This window comes from Cetorhinus maximus, chromosome 21 (genome assembly GCF_964194155.1).
Source record: "Cetorhinus maximus chromosome 21, sCetMax3.hap1.1, whole genome shotgun sequence".
NCBI classification, from domain to species: domain Eukaryota; kingdom Metazoa; phylum Chordata; class Chondrichthyes; order Lamniformes; family Cetorhinidae; genus Cetorhinus; species Cetorhinus maximus.
This window is the reverse complement of record NC_135899.1, coordinates 10,917,867-10,934,831: the sequence shown is the minus strand read 5'-3', so window position 1 is coordinate 10,934,831 and position 16,965 is coordinate 10,917,867. Positions and strand designations below refer to the sequence as shown.

Sequence of the window (16,965 nt, the reverse complement as noted above, 5' to 3'; positions counted from 1 at the left end):
TGGGAGAGCTCAGTGAAGTTAGGCAGTCCCGAGTGGCTAGAGAAGTCGTGAAGACGTGAGGCACCGAGAAATGAAGAGAAAACAGACAGAAAAAGCTGTTTGCACACGCCAGCCATCCTGCCCAATCTGGGCTCACGACCAGCCTTGGTTGTATGTTTATGCTGAAAACTAGTGTGTTATATTACTTCTTAAACTCTGATTAAACTCAACATCCCACCATATTGGTTGCATTCGATTCTGATTCATTGGATAGTGATAAAGTCAACAATATTCCAAAGATTCAAATTAGTACACCGGTTCCCCGTGACCCTAGCACCTCCCTCTCCAGCCCTGCTCCCCAGACCCCCTCTCCGGGTTCCCCCTCCGGCCTCTCTCCTCGGGCTCCCTCTCTGGTCCGGACTCCCTCTCAGGTCCTCTCCTCAGGCTCTCTCTCTGGCCCTTCTCTCCCCAGCCCTTCTCCCATAAGAAGGCGGTTCAAGAAGGCAGCTCGCCACCACCTTCTCAAGGGCAGTTAGCGATGGGCAATAAATGCTAGCAAAGCCAGCGATGTCCACATGCCTTAAATAAATAAAAAAAGACAGTCAGCACAGAGACCTGATGAAGCGTTTATGAAGGACAAGTGTCTGGCTTTCTTTGCCAAGAGGAGAGGGCCTCACCTGGCTGGAGCCTCCATAATGTACGGGTTGCTTGGCTCCAAAGGTCTGCGAGTGCTTACTGGCACGTTCCTTCTTGGCTTCAACCGCTGCGTAGTACCTGTACATCAGCAGCAAGAGGTAGAACTGTGAGTGTACTGGGGAAAGACTTACACACTGAACAATGCGAGGCCCAGCTTGTTAACAAAGCAGGATACGAAATGGCGACTATGATTTCTGAAGCGATGGTTATCCCCATATTATTATATAGATTGCAATATTGGAACGCAAGAAAATACAGGAGCTAGAGATTTAAAAGCAGAGACATGCTGTTTGAGAGGGGTGCTGGGTGTCTTCATGATGTAAAGAATCAAGGTAAACAGGAAAAAAAAGCACTTATCTAGCACCGGTCACAACTTTAGGATATCCCAAAGTGCTTTACAGCCATTAAAGTATTTTTATCACTCAGTGTAGTCGCTGTTGAAGCACAGCAGCCATTTTGCATTCAGCAAGCTCCCACAAAAAGCAATCTGGTAATGAACAGGTAATCTGCATTTTTATTTATTTTTTTACTCATTTGCATTTATTGCCCATCCCTAGTTGCCTTTGAGAAGGTGGTGGTGAGCTGCCTTATTGAACCGCTGCAGTCCATGTCGTGTTAGGAAGGGGGTTCCAGGATTTTGACAGTGAAAGAACGGCGATATATTTGCAAGTCAGGATGCTGAGTGACTTGGGGAGGGACTTGCAGGTGGTGGTGGTCCCATCTATCTGCTGCCCTTGTCCTGCTAGATGGTAGTGGTTGTGGGTTTGGAAGGTGCTGTCCAAGGAGCCTTGGTAAATTCCTGCAGTGCATCTTGTAGATGGTGCACACTGCTGCTACTGTGCATCGGTGGTGGATGGAGTGAATGTTTGTGGATGTGGTGCCAATCAAGTGGGCTGCTTTGTCCTGGAATGGTGTCAAGCTTCTTGAGTGCTGTAGGAGCTGTACTTATCCAGACAAGTGGGGAGTATTCCGTCACACTCCTGACTTGTGCCTTGTAGATGGTGGACAGGCTTTGGGGAGTCAGGGGGTGAGTTACTTGCTGCAGGATTCCTAGCCTCTGACCTGTTTATGTAGCCACGGTATTTATATGGCTAGTCCAATTCAGTTTCTGGTCAATGGTATCCCCCAGGATGTTGATCTTGGGGGGTTTCAGTGATGGTAATGCCATTGAATGTCAAGGGGCGATGGTTATATTCTCTCTTGTTGGAGATTGTCATTGCCTGGCACTTGTGTGGCGTGAATGTTACTTGCCACTTGTCAGCTCAAGCCTGGATATTGTTCAGGTCTTGCTGCATTTGGACATGGACTGCTTCAGTATCTAAGGAGTCGCGAATGATGCTGAACATTGCGCAAACATCAGCGAACATCCCCATTTCTGACCTTATGATGAAAGGAAGGTCATTGATGAAGCAGCCGAAGATGGATGGGCTGAGAACATTACCCTGAGGAACTCGTGCAGTGATGCCTTGGAGCTGAGATGACTGACCTCCAACAACCACAACTGTCTTCCTTTGTGCTCGGTATGACTCCAACCAGTGGACAGTTTTCCCCAATTCCGATTGACTCCAGTTTTGCTAGGGTTCCTTGATGCCACATTCAGTCAAATGCTGCCTTGATGTCAAAGGCAGTCACTCTCACCTCACCTCGGGGGTTCAGCTCTTTTGTTCATGTTTGAACCAAGGCTGTAATGAGGTCAGGAGCTGAGTGCTCCAAGTGGATACCAAACTGGCTGTCTGTGATCAGGTTATTGCTAAGCAAATGCAACTTGGTAGTGCTGCTGATGACCCCTTCCATTACTTTACTATGATCGAGAGTAGACTGATGGGGCGGTAATTGGCCAGGCTGGATATGTCCTGCTTTTTGTGTACAGGACATACCTGGATAATTTTCCACATAGCCGGGCAGATGCCAGTGTTGTAGCTGCTCTGGAACAACTTGGCTAGGGGCGCGGCAAGTTCTGGAGCACGTCTTCAGTGCTATTGCCGGAATATTGTCAGGGCCCATAGCCTTTGCATTATCCAGTGCCTTTAGCCGTTTCTTGACATCACGTGAAGTGAACTGAATTGGCTAAAGGCTGCCATCTGTGATGCTAGGGACCTCTGGAGGAGGCTGAGATGAATCATCCACTCGGCACATCTGGCTGAAGATTGTAGCAAATGCTTCAGCATTATCTTTTGCACTGACATGCTGGGCTCCCCCATCATTGAGGACGGGAATATTTATGCAGCCTCCTCCTCCGGTGTTTGGCACGCAAGCAGTCCTGTGTTACACCTCATTTTTAGGTATGCCTGGTGCTGCTCCTGGCTTGCCACCCTGCACTCTTCATTGAACCAGGCTTGAGCCCTTGGCTTGATGGTAATGGCAGAGCGGGGGATATGCCAGGCCATGAGGTTAGAGAGTGTGTTTGAGTACAATTCTGCTACTGCTGAAGGCCCACAGCGCCTCATGGATGCCCAGTCTGGAGTTGCTAGATCTGTTCGAAACCTACCCCATTTAGCATGGTCGTCGTGCCACACAACACGATGGAGGGTATCCTCAATGTGAAGGCAGGACTTCATCTCCACAACGACAGTGCAGTGGTCACTCCAACCAACACTGTCATGGACAGATGCATCTGCAGCTGGCGGGTTGGTAAGGATGAGGTCAAGTATGTTTCTCCCTCTTGTTGGTTCCCTCACCACCTGCCAGTCCCAGTCTAGCAGCTATGTCCTTTAGGATTCGGCCAGCTCAGTCAATAATGGTGCTACCGAGCCATTCTTGGTGATGGACATTAAAGTCCCCCACCCAGAGTACATTCTGTGCCCTTGTCACCCTCAGTGCTTCCTCCAAGTGGTATTCAACATGAAGGAGCACTGAATCATCAGCTGAGGGAGGGCAGTACGTGGTAATCAGCAGGAGATTTCCTTGCCCATGTTTGACCTGGTGCCTTGAGACTTCATGGGGTCTGGAGTCGATGTTGAGACTCCCAGGGCTACTCCCTCCCGACTGTATACCACTGTGCCGCCACCTCTGCTGGGTCTGTCCTGCCGGTAGGACAGGGTATACCCAGGGATGGTGATGGGAGTCTGAGGCATTTTCTGTAAGGTATGATTCTGTGAGGATGACTATGTCAGGCTGTTGCTTGACTTGCCTGTGAGACAGCTCTCCCAATTTTGGCACTAGCCCACAGATGTTAGTATGGGGTACTTTTCGGGGTTGAGCCATTGTCTTTTCTGGTGCCTAGGTCGATGCTGGGTGGTCCGTCTGGTTTCATTCATTTTTTTGATGTTGATTGAGGGATAAATATTGGCCAAGGCACTGGGGAGAGCTTGCGCTGCTCTTCTTCGAAGAGTGGCCACAGATCTTTAACATCCAAGTAAGAGTGCAGACGGAGCCTTCGTTTAAAGTCTCATTCAACAGACGGCACCTCTGACAGTGCAGTGCTCCCCCAGTACTGTCCCTCCAACAGGGTATAGCTCCCCCAGCACTGAGCTCTGACAGTGCTGCGCTCCCTCAGTACTGACTTCCGATAATGGAGTGCTCCCTCAGTACTGGCCCTCCGACAGGGCATAGCTCCCCCAGCACTGAGCTCTGACAGTGCTGCGCTCCCTCAGTACTGACTTCCGATAATGGAGTGCTCCCTCAGTACTGGCCCTCCGACAGGGCATAGCTCCCCCAGCACTAAGCTCCAACAGTGCAGCGCGCCCTCAGCACTGAGCTTTGACAGTGCTGCGCTTGCTCAGCATTCAGTTCAGACAGTGCAGCGCTTGATCAGCACTGACCCACCAACAGTGCAGCACTCCATCAGTATTGACTCTCTGACAGTGCAGTGCTCCCTCAGCACTGAGCTCCGACAGTGCAGCGCTCCCTCAAAGCTGACCCTCCGACAGTGCAGCACTGTACTGGGAAGGCGGTGGCAATAATGGTAAATGGTAGTATGGACTAGTGTTCCAGAGACCCAAGGTAATGCACTGGGGACCCAGGTTCGAATCCCACCACAGAAGGTGGTGAAATTTGAATCCAATAAAAATCTGGAATTAAAAGTCTAATGACGACCATGTCATTAAAAACCCATCTGGTTCACTAATGCCCTGCAAGTCTGGCCTACATGTGACTCCAGCAATGTTGACTCTTAACTGTCCCCAGAACAATCAGGGGTGGGCAATAAATGCTGGCCTAGCCAGCAACTCCCGCATCCCATGAACGAATGAAAAAATGTCAGCCTGCATTTTGAGCTCAAATCTCAATCACCTTCTGACTCAAGAGGCTGACAATAATTTCAGGGGAGACAGTGGTGCATTGGAAATGTCAATGGACCAATAATCCAGTGGTCCATTTTTGGGAAACGCACAAACCAGCTGATGGAATTTAAATTCAATTCATAAAAAATTCTGGAATATAAAGCCAGTCTCAGTCACGGTCACCATGAAAATAGCATCGATTGTTGTAAAAACCCTTTCAGTTCAATAATCCACTTTAGGGAAGGAAATCTGCCGTCCTTAATCGGTCTGGCCTACAGGCCCACAGCAGCAATGGGCCAAAAATGGATAAGTGCAGGGGGGTTTTTTACGGGGGTGGAGTTGCAGTGATAGAGAGACGGTGAGGACATGGAGGGATCTGAATACCAGGACGAGAATTTTAAAATGGAGGTGCTGCCAAACCGGTCAGTGGGCGTCGAGGATTGATGGAAATGCCAACTACGCAGTAAAGCAATTCAGCACCAGGAGACGGACAGGGCCTTGTACAGTAATGTGGCTAATTGCAGGAATGCTTCAACTTGAAAAGGAGAACAGTTACCGCTATGAGGAAAGTAGCCTGATAAGAGCCAGTGATCGACGAGAGGTTAACCGGGGCCTGCTGGCCATCAGTCAATGTTTCCCAACATGTCTGTGCCGAACAATCAATGGCAGTAGATTCCCGTGTTGTAATCCCTTGCCTCTCCATATCTCTGTAACCTCCAACAGCCTTACAAACACCACACCCACTAGCTTTTTTTTGGAATGCGCGGTCGATTTAAATATGCAGCTCCTTCAAACACACACAGATTCACAGGCATGCAGAAGCAGACACGCACACACACACGCACACACACGTATAAGCAAGAACGCACACACACACACACCACCGTACACCCACTCCACCCAGACTGCACTCTGCACTCACCCTTTGGTGAGGAAGTTCCCCTGAGCATCAACCAGTAGGAAGAGTTCGTTCTGTGTCTTCTGGCTGTTGCCCGTGTACAGATGGTGTTCCAGTGGCACCGGTCGCTTCATGGTGCTGATCACGTAAATCTTCTTCTGCTTTATCCTCCTGAAAGGGCCGGGTTGTGGGGGCGGGGTGGAGCAAAAAACCCAGGTCAGAAGAGAGTGGGAGAGTGCAAACATTTAATATGGGAGGCAGGAAATACAAAATCTAAACCTCTCCCCTCTGATGCTGAATGACCAACAGCGCAGAGTTTTGAAACAGCGAAGAAGTTCAGTGAGACTCTGCTCAGGATAACCCTGGCGGAATGGGAGGGGAGACGAGCTGGGAGTATCCCAGCACTCGGCACTGACAGCGCAGCTTGGTTTCGGCTGGTTAACCACCCCTTACCCCTCTGTCCACATTTATGGCATCTCCCCCAACCCCTCTGAATCCAAGTTCAGCCAGCTAAGGAGGCCATTGAGCCCATCGTGCCCGTACTAAATCTTACACCCAAGCTCTCTGGGCTTTGAAGACTAAAGTTTAAGAGTCGAGAAGCCTGACTGCGAATGTATAGGGCCTTGGCAAGAACAGACCTGGTGTACTGTGTACAATGTTAGTTTCCTTACCGAAGGAATGATGTACTTAACCTACAGGAAGTGCAATGAAGGCTCACTAGACTGATTCCTGGGATGAGGAGACTGTCCTATGAAGGGAGAGAGAGTCGGCTGGGCCTGTATTCCCCAGAGTTAAGAAGAATTGAAACATATACAATTCCTAGTAGGTTTGAAAGGGTAGGTACTGGGGCTGTTTCCCCTGGCTGGATAATCTAGAACTGGGAGGTGCTGTCTCAGAATAAGGAGTCAGTCATTTAGTACTGAGATGAGGAGGAATTTCTTTACTCGAAGGGTTGCGAATCTGAAGAATTCTCTACCTCAGAGGGCTGTGGATGTTCAGTTATTGAGGACAGTCAAAGAGGCCACTAGGTTTTTGGATACTAAGGGAATTAAGGGATATGTGGATAGCGTGGGAAGGTGGCTTTGAGAGAGAAGATCAGCCATGGTCTTACTGAATGGTGGAGCAGTCTTGAAGGGCCAAACGGTCTACCGCAGCTCCTATATCCAATGTTTTCAAAACTATTTTGAACCAGTGTTCACATGTGCCTGCTGCTCTTATGCTTCTAGGTGATAGAGGTTGGGGGGTTTGGTAGGTACTGTTGAAGGAGTCTTGGCAAGTTGTTGTAGTGCTAGATGCTATGCACTGTATGTCAGTGGTGGAGAGTGTGAATGTTTAAGGATACATCCTTATCCATGGAAGGATATACTTAGAAGGGGAGCAACAAAGGCTCAAAAGACTGATTCCTGGGATGAGGGGATTTTCCTATGAGGAAAGATTGCATAGACCAGGCCCATAATCCTTGGAGTTTCGAGAAATGAAAGGTGAAGTCATTGAAACATAAAAAATTCTTAAGTGACTTGACAGGGAGGACACAGAGGGTGTTTCCCCTGACTGGGGAATCTAGAACACAAGGGTACAATCTCAGAATAAGTGGTCAGCCATTTAGGACTGAGATATGGAGCAATTTCTTCGCTCAGAGTTGAGAATCTTACAAATTCTCTACTTTAGAGGGCTGTGGATACTCCATCGTTGAGTATATTCAAGACAGAGATCGATAGATTCTTGGGCACTAAGTGAATCAAGGGATATGGGGAGCGGGTGGGAAAGTGGAGTTGAGGGAGATGATCAGCCATGGTCGTACTGAATGGTGGAGCAGGCTCGGTGGGGGCAAATAGCCTCCTCCTGTTCCTATTGCTTGTGCTCAAGTGCTGCATGACTCTGCAATGCGAAATGTAGCATGCTCGGGATGAACAGGTGACTTTGGACCTGTGATTCCGGAGGCGCTCCACCACTGGAGGCTTTCTCCACCTCATGTCTAAGTCTAGTGAGCCTTGATAAAGAGATCGAATGCTATGATTAGTCAACAACTTCATTATCATTGTAACATACAACCACTGGGATGGCAGAAGGTGAACTAGATGGGGCCCTTGTTTTTACTGGGTTCAGCAAAAGCCTACGCCCCCAATATTATTGCAGTAAATCTGGACTCTGCACTTTAACAAATGGGTCCCTTCAAAGCAACGCAGGAAAAGGAAATCTATGAAAACAGGCTTCACATGTTTGGTTGAAATGTTTGGCTGACCTTGGATAAATCAAGATCTTATTTTCTCACAGAGGTGACTGTGATTAGGGTTGGCGCTTGATATGCTTTTAAATCAGCAGCAATTTAAAGGGCGGAAGTCGAGCCAGTGTCTCACCATCCCATCCCTCCTCCTTCTGGATGTCCCCTTGGGAACTTTAGACATGGCAGAGCAGGGAGAGGGGTTGGTGGCAGTCGCAGTTTTAGAAGGAAACAGCTCACCCAATCCAGTCAGCAAACTCCAGGGTGTTGGGGACTGTGGCACTCAGAAGGATAAGGTTCACGTGGTCTGGAAGCATGATCAGCACTTCCTCCCATACAACGCCTCTCTGTAAAGAGAAAGAAAAAGGCTTGCATTTATTTAGCGCCAGAAGTGCTTTGAAGGCAATGAAGCACTTCCTGAAGTTGTAATGTTGGAAGCTCAGCAGCCAATTTGCACACAGCAAGCTCTCACTAACCACAACTCAGATCATTTGTTTTCAGCAATGTTATTGAGGGTTAAGTATTGGCTGCAGAGAACTCCCCTGCTCCTCTCCAAAGTAATGCCCAACATGGATAAAGAATTTAAGCATAAGCACACAGAATTAATGAAGGTCTTGTAGTGCAGTGGGTAGCGCCTTTGTCTCTGAGACAGAAACTCCAGGACTTGATGGTCAAGGAAGGTGCTGCCGAAACACGGCCAAAGAGGTCGAGTACCAACCAGTAAATCCTTCCAACACACACCAATGCCAGGCACTAAGACTGGGAGAGAACATTGGGGCTTCTACCATCACTATCCTTAGCTCCAGGCTACAACATTCATGTAAAAAGTGCATGTTGCCACAGCAACTCAGACTCCCTGAGCAAAATGTAATACGCCACCATACACAATTCTCTCAACAAATTAATCCAGTTGCCTAGTAAACTAGCATAGGGAAAAAAACCCTTGTATCAGATCTTTTATGTCCACCCGATAGGACCCCTCAGTTTAACATCTCTTCCAACAGTGCCACACTCCCTCCGTACTGCTCTGGACTGTCAGCCCACAGGTGTTTCACTCTCCTCTCTGGAGTAGAACGTGAACCTTCTGGCTCAGGGGTGAGAATGCTGGGTTGAGGAGCTGCCATACCACAGGGGCCACCCTGCTAGTGAGCAGAATGATTTTCATTTTGCATTGACTTACCCAAAACTATGAGGGTTGTTGAGAAAGTAAACAGATTAAAGCTGTTTGGTGCTGTCGCCAATTTGCGCCGGGGACACAATTTTAAGGAAACTGGCAAAAAGAATTCAGGGAAAATAAGGAGGTGTTTCAGGCGATCAGTTATGATGATTTGGAATGCGCTGCCTGAAAGGGTGGTGGAAGGAGATTCAATAATAACATACAAAAGGGAAATATATATATTTTATATATATACTATATTCACATACACACATGAATAGGGGACATTGAAGATTATGGGATAAGAGCAGGGGAGTAGCTCTTGCAGAGAGACAGCACAAGCACGATGGGCCGAATGGCCCCCTTCTGCACCGTAACATGTTACGGATCTAAACCCACTCCTGTTGGGGTGATCTCCAGTTCCACTGAGAGTTCTGAGGAGGTACCAGTTGGAAGTTGTGGATTAGCCTCACCTCGACATCGTTGACATAGTGAACCTCATCAAATATCACCCACTCAAGGTCACGAATAACGTCTGAGCCATTGTATAACATGGACCTGCGGGAGGCAAAGTTACAGAATCACAGCCAGCACTACTTTTTAAAAAAGATTCTTTCATGGGATGTGGGTGCCACTGGCAAGGCCAGCATTTGTCACTGTTAGGAAATGGAGGCAGTTTAAGTAAGTTATATTTGTATTTGTGGGTGTTAGGAATGAGTTTTAGCTTTAAAGTTTAAATTTAATTTATATTTATGTATGTGCGAAAAGGTCAAGTTGAGTTTTAGTTTCTCTTCAAAATGTGAAACCTGAGATTTAGTTTCATTTTTGAGGGAGACAGGTCTAAAGCTACTTGTGTTCCTGCAGTTCTAATGAATTTTACAACTCTTTAGGAGGAGCTAAAGCAAACACAAGACCAGAAAAAAACTGTGCTGTTGCCTAGCAACAGGGGTCCAGGGGACACGCATGCACGCACGCGCACATGCACACAAGTGCACGGACTTGAAAACAGCTGCCAGGGAGTGACTGAAACAGAGGGGCAGATAGCAAGTCCCAAGCTGAAGTTGAAGCCAGGACCCCAGGGAGGCTGGACACTGGGAGAGGGAGCTGCAGAGTGAGAGCAGATTTCCTAAAAGAACCAAAAGGTCCAAAGGCCAAGGAGTTAGACAGAAACAGGAGAAAGTCCCAAGAAGACTTTCTAGTCAAAGGAAGGACAGGAACTTGGAAAAGGTCCTGTGAAGTAAAGTTAAGAGTGAGGGGCAGAGGAAGGCTCCAAGCTTCAAGCTTAAAAAGGCTTAAGCTGCAGGAGGCATGTTCGAAATGATATAGGCTTGTGAGAAGTCAGAAGATCCAAAGACTCGGCTGAAGGTTTGTAACTCTTTACTATGGGCATGTGAAGCAGTGGTGTACTGCTGACGGCTGAGTCTGTGAAAGAGAGCACATGGAAGAAAGCTTGAATGCATGTGGTGACCCAGGGGAGAGAAACATTGGAAAGAAAGCTCGAAACCCTGGAGGTGGACCCTTGCGGAAGATGTCTGAGAGAAAGCGCCGGTGAAAATTCCAAAGTGAGCTCTTAGAGAATGCAGATTGGAAACGTTCATGTGAAAGATGGAATTAAGTGAGACTGTTTGGCTCATGGTGTGATAAGCATCTGGGGGGAGCTGATGAGAGATTCATAGCATCTGTTTGGAGTGGCATCTGCCACTTGGTTTCAGAGTGTGGTGTGCCTGACCACAGGCCGCCAATTGGTTTACATGGATTGTGTACTTACTCTGAACATTAGAGTATAAGATAGCCTTTGTAACTTGTATTATCCTCACAAATCTGTATATAACTGTAAAGATACAGTTAGGGGTGAAGGAGTAACGTAATGTAGTTTATCTTTTCTTGTTTAATAAATGTTTTATCCTTTTGTTAGAAGTTCATCAGCTGACTCCTGTCACTCTGTTCAGTTGTCACTCTCCATGCATCTAAACAAGAAGAAGAAAAATTTGGATCTATCAAGCCAGGTTCTACCCTGGCATCAGGTTTGCCCAGTATCAACATCAGCTGGAATCAATACAGTCCTTGAACTGAATGACGGGCTAGGTTGTGTAAGCAGTTATTTAAGAGTCAGCCACTTTGCTGCAGGTTTGTAGTCACATGTAGGCCAGACCAGGTAAGGATGGCAGATTTCCTCCCTGAAAGGACAGATGAGCTTTTACAACAGTCAATGATATTTTTAATGGTCACCATTATTGAGACTGGCCTTATATTGCAGATTTATTAATTGAACTTTAAATTCCACCAGCTGCCTTGGTGGGATTAGAACCATCCCCAGAGCATTAGCCTGGGCCTCTAGTCCAGCGACATTACCACTGCGCCACTGTCTCCCTTTATTACTATCATGACCCGCCTTGCCACCCAGTGATCCTGACCTATATCATGCAAATGATGCTGACTGTCTGACATTACCACAGACACCGGCTAAACCAGATTAATCGGACCAGGTATTCTATGCAGCCCAAGCACAAATCTCTTTCGTCATAAACCCGGCTGTTCCCTGTCACGGGTTTCTGAAAACTTCAATGCTCTTATTTTTAAGGCATCCTACTTAACTTTCAATGAAATCACGGCACCAATGGATTTTGTACGGGTTTGCCTTTAAAAGCAGCATTGACCAATTACGGGAACACTAATCTTGGGTTAAAGTTACTGGATGAATAATCCAGACTCCTGGGTTAAAGCTCCAGAGATAAGAGTTCAAATCCCAAAAAGGCAGCTGGGGAATTTAAATTGTTAATTAAATAAATCTGGAATAAAAGCCTACCATCAGTAACAGTGATATGAGACGACAGGATTGTCGTAGAAGCTCACCTGGTTCACTGATGTCCTTAAGGGAAGGAAATCTGCCACCCTCACCTGGTCTGACCTATATGCGAGTCCAGACCCACAGAAATGTGGTCAACTCCTCACTGCCCTCTGAAATGGCCAAGCAAGCTACTCAGATGTATTAAACTGCTACAAAAAATAACTAAGAAAAAAAACTTGACTGGCCTCCCGGCATCAACCTAAGCACCAGATCCCTAACACCACTGTAAGTGTACCTACACCACATGGGCTGCAGCTTCATGATGGCAGCTCATCACCACCTTCTCAAAGACAATTAAGGATGGGCAGCAAATGCTGGCCTTGCCAGCGACGCCCACATCACACCAATGAATTAACAAAGAAATTTGCAGGCAGGAAGATATTCAGTGTCCAATGCAGCGTGCGGGGGGTGAAGTGGTGGACAGAGGCGCCCAATACCCAAGGACATTAGTGAAGTGGTTTTGGGTGGTGGGGGGGGGGGAGGTGTTTAGACCACAATCTGGCAGAGGGGGAATTGAGAACCAAGGTGAAAAAGAGTGAAGGGAAGGAAATAAAGAGAGAAGGAAGTGGGACTGAGGGCAAGGAGAAAGAGATACAGACCTGAGAATTTCTGTCGTCATTATGAGACAGGAAGCTTCTGGATGTAGCTGGACATCTCCAGTCAGAAGGCCAACATCTTTAAATGTGTTTTTGAAATCCCTGAACTTCTGGTTGGACAGGGCCTTAATGGGTGAAGTGTAGATTGTCCTGTGGGAAAGATTCGCTTGTGTTACCAGAAGCAGTGACACAGTCGAAGAACACAAGAAATAGGAACAGGAGTAGACCATGCGGCCCTTTGAGCCTGCTCCGCCATTTCATATGATCATGGCTGATCCTCTGCCTCAACTTCATTTTCCCGCCCACTCCCCATATCCCTTGATCCCCTCCGAGGCCATCTATCTATCTCAGTCTTGAATATACTCGACAATCAAGCAGCTACAATCATCTGGGGTAGAGAATTTCAAAGTTTCACAACCCTTTGAGTGAACAAGTTTCTCCTCATCTCAGTCCTCATAGAATTGGCCCCTTATGCTGAAACTGTGAAGCAAGACAAAGAGACAGGGCTCTCTGTGCCACTGGCTTTGGCTCTGGGCAAACTTTCAACCAGGGGTGTTAGTGGAATGTTGTTTAACTTGCAATGATTTACAACTCAGCCTCTGTACAAAATTGCGGTGCTGAAGCAAACAGGGTACATGCACAGCAAGCTTGCAAAGTTCACATATCCTAATCAACTGTGCCAATCATTTCATGCTTTTGGAAGGATCAAATATCCATATGGTGCGAATTAAATCTGGGAGGAATCAGATTTGCTAGCATCTCAAATAGAACAGTCTACCACGACTGTAAATTGAGGAAGCCATTCCTATTATCCCACCATTTTGAAGGGTTTTGTTCCTCCATTTCTGGTTTCTTCTGCACAGCCTGTCAACACCTCAGGATGTCCCCAATTATTTTACAACCAATCAAATATTGGTCCAAGTGAAATTCCTGCTATAATGTAGGAAAATTTGGGCACAGCAAAGCCCAACACCAACAGCAATGATATAGACAATCAGCTATTCCGTTTTAGCAATGTTGATTAAAGGATAGATATTGGCACAGGACATCAGGGTGAACGCTCCTGCTCTTCTTCATATTACTGGACATGGGATGTTTTACATCCACCTAAGGGAACAATGAGGTCTTGGTTTAACGTCTCCTCTGAAAGACGACACCTCCAAAAGTGTAGCATTCCCTCATTACTGCCCCTCCAACAGTGCAACGCTCCCTCAGTACTGACCCTCCAACAGTGCAGCACCCCCTCAGTACTGATCCTCCCACAGTGCATCACTCCCTCAGTACTGACCCTCTGACTGTGCAGCACACCCTCAGTATGACCCTCCGACAGTTCAGCACTCCCTCAGTACCGATCCTCCCACAGTGCATCACTCCCTCAGTACTGACCCTCTGACTGTGCAGCACACCCTCAGTATGACCCTCCGACAGTTCAGCACTCCCTCAGTACTGATCCTCCCACAGTGCAGCATCCCCTCAGTACTGACCCTCTGACTGTGCAGCACACCCTCAGTATGACCCTCCGACAGTTCAGCACTCCCTCAGTATTGGAACTGGGAGTAATAAACCAAATTTTGTCCTCGAGTCTGAGGAGTGGGGATTTGAACTGAGGGTAAGAGTGCTACTGATTTGAATCAAGGTTTTGACCAGGAATCTGGCCATAAAGGTGATTGAGTGGCTCCCAATTCTCTAAATCTAAACTGGTGGAGGGAGAAGACAACCAGGCTCACTGGCCTTTACTTTTAAGAGTCTCACCTGGTCATGTGTTTCTGTGAAAGTGCGATTGCGTATTCAGCGACGACTGTCTTGCCAGCTGATGTGTGGGCTGCCACAAACACGGAATCGTGGGTCTCAAGGCGCAGGATCGCCTGCTTCTGAAAGACATCCGGCTCAAAGGGCCACTGAAAGGAGTGAGAAGCGGGTGTGAGAGAAAAATATAGCATGATCGCACGAAAATATACCATCATAAAGAGGGTTTTGGTTGCTGTTGAAGTTTATTGTCTTGCACTCATCGGTACAACTCGCAAGAATACCAATGTAAAGAAAAGAACAAATTTATACTGTATGAGAAGAGCGTGCTGATTGGTTGGCAAGTAGACTCTGATTGGTAGAATGTCCCTTTTTTCAGTAATACTCAAGTTCTGTCTGACCAAACAATGAGGGGGTTTTGATTCTTCATTCAGTCATTGGGGCAAGCTGACAAAATGAAAGACCCAGATTCATATAGCACTCTTCACAACCTCAAGCTTACTGATATTCAACAGTACTGCGCTCCCTCGGTACTGACCTTCCCACAGTGCAGCCCTCCCTCAACACTGATCTTCCAAAACCTCAGAGCTCCCTCAACAGTGACCCTCTGACGGTGCGGCACTCCCTCAGCACTGACACTCCAACAGAGCAACTCTCCTTCAGTACTGACCTTCTGACAGTGCGGCACTCCCTCAGTGCTGCCTTCCGACAGTGCTGCCCTCCCTCAGTACTGACCCTCTGACAGTGCGGTACCCTCTTAGTGGGGAGGGGAAGGGGTAGAGATGGGCGGGGGGGTTGGGGGTGAGAAAGGTCGGGGGAGAAAACGGGGTCAGGGGTAGAAAGGGGGGCAAGAGATGTGTGCAGTCAGCATTAGTGGAACAGGTCGAACACACTCACAGATCTCAAACTAGTCCCCGCAACATGGCCCCATCCCACAACCTGCTCAAGCCCAGTTACGAGGCTACAAGAGATAGCAGTTGCCGGCTAGGCTCTCACCTTGAAAGCTGGATCCTGGATTCGCTTGTAGAAATCATCCACAGGGGTGCTGATGTCAACTGGGACAGCCCACTGCTCTTTCTCAGGTGTGGACCCTTCCTCCTTCCGTTCACTCAGCTCAGGCTGAGAACTGGTCTTCAGCTCCTGAACAGAAACACAGAGAACCGAGCTTCAGTCTACAATTCCTGGGGGCTGCCTTCCCTCACTGACGAGGGCTATTACTGAGTACCTCGCTTCCCTAATTTCCATTCGCCACTCTCCCTTTTCAGGCAGAGTGGGTTTTTTTTTCCATTATTTGTTCATGGGATGTGGGCATCACTGGCAAGGCTAGCATTTGTTGCCCATCCCTAATTGCCCCCGAGAGTAGTTAAGCTTTAACCACGCTGCTCCGGCTCTTGGGGCAGAATTTTACAACAGTGGGATTTTACGTTCCTGCTGAAGTCAATGGGTTTAGAATGGCTCGTTGCATTTTACAGCCCCATCCCCGCAGAAACGGGGCCGTAAAATTCTGCCCTTGGAGTCACACGTCAGCCAGGCCAGTAAGGATGGCAGATTTCCTTTCCTAAAGGATATTAGTGAACCAGTTGGGTTTACAACAATTGATGATAGTTTCATGGTCGCCATTACTGGTTTCATGGCAATCGTCACTGACACTCGCTTTCAATTCCAGAATTATTATTCGAGTTTAAACTCTACCAGCTACTGTGGTGGGATTTGAACCCGTGTACCCACAGCATTACGCTGGCCCTCTGGATAGTAATGTCAGTGGACTAGTAAGTCCACTGACATTACCGAGGTGTAGTCGATGTTTGGGTATAACACCACTGGTGTATTTTGAACGAGTAAATAAGGAGAAGCTGTACCTATTGAATAGAAGTAGAGGAACAGATTTATGTTATAATTGACAAAAGAACCAGAAGGGGCACAAGCAGTTTTTTTTTGAGCAGCGAGTTGTTACGTGTGCTGTCTGAAAGGAAGGTGGAAGCAGATCCAATATTAACATTCAATAAGGGGAACTGGATAATAACTTGAAAAAGGGGAATAATAATCACAGGACGATGGGGAAAAAAAAAGAGCAGCAGCAGCAGGACCCATTGGACAGATCCACTGATGGAGCCAGTATGGGTCAAGTGGCCCCCTTCTGCAATCCGACAATGGCAGAGCTTGACAATCTTGCCTGGGGCGATGGATTACCACAGCCTGTCCCAATATTGCTGCAAGTTTCTCCTGAGATTTGATCCATACTCTGGTGCTTCCCAACAGAGAAGTCTTAGCAGGTTTTTCCCACTCCTACATCAGTGTGTGTTGTGCTGATGGGTTGAGGTCCAACATGCACACTGGGCCCAGGCTCCATCCAACAATAGCTAGTTTGAATACTGCTGAAAAGACAGACATGTTGCCAAAACTTTACACATTGTACTCATCAGGACAAATGCAAGAATGCCAAATTTCAAACCATCACAAGAGTTTATACTACAGGAAAAAAAGGTGCTGATTGGTTGACAAGTCAACTCTGACTGGCTGAGGCATTGCCAGGGAGAAAGCAACAGGGAACAAAAGGCTCCCCATGCTCCTTGGTAATTCAAAAAAAGTGCCAGGCTTGAACATA

At 47.5% G+C, this 16,965-nt stretch overlaps 1 protein-coding gene across 2 annotated transcripts in view; it reads right to left on the bottom strand.

Moving 5' to 3' along the window:
* skic2 (SKI2 subunit of superkiller complex) overlaps window positions 1–16,965 on the bottom strand; it is a 73,291-nt gene that overhangs the window by 32,154 nt on the left and 24,172 nt on the right. For both annotated transcript variants that reach the window (XM_078566576.1, XM_078566577.1), the window contains 7 exons: window positions 15,357–15,500; window positions 14,367–14,512; window positions 12,618–12,764; window positions 9,644–9,728; window positions 8,255–8,361; window positions 5,818–5,964; window positions 657–753 (listed from right to left, as the gene is read on the bottom strand). In XM_078566576.1, the coding sequence (XP_078422702.1) occupies window positions 657–753; window positions 5,818–5,964; window positions 8,255–8,361; window positions 9,644–9,728; window positions 12,618–12,764; window positions 14,367–14,512; window positions 15,357–15,500 (873 nt within the window). The remainder of the gene's footprint in view (window positions 1–656; window positions 754–5,817; window positions 5,965–8,254; window positions 8,362–9,643; window positions 9,729–12,617; window positions 12,765–14,366; window positions 14,513–15,356; window positions 15,501–16,965) is intronic.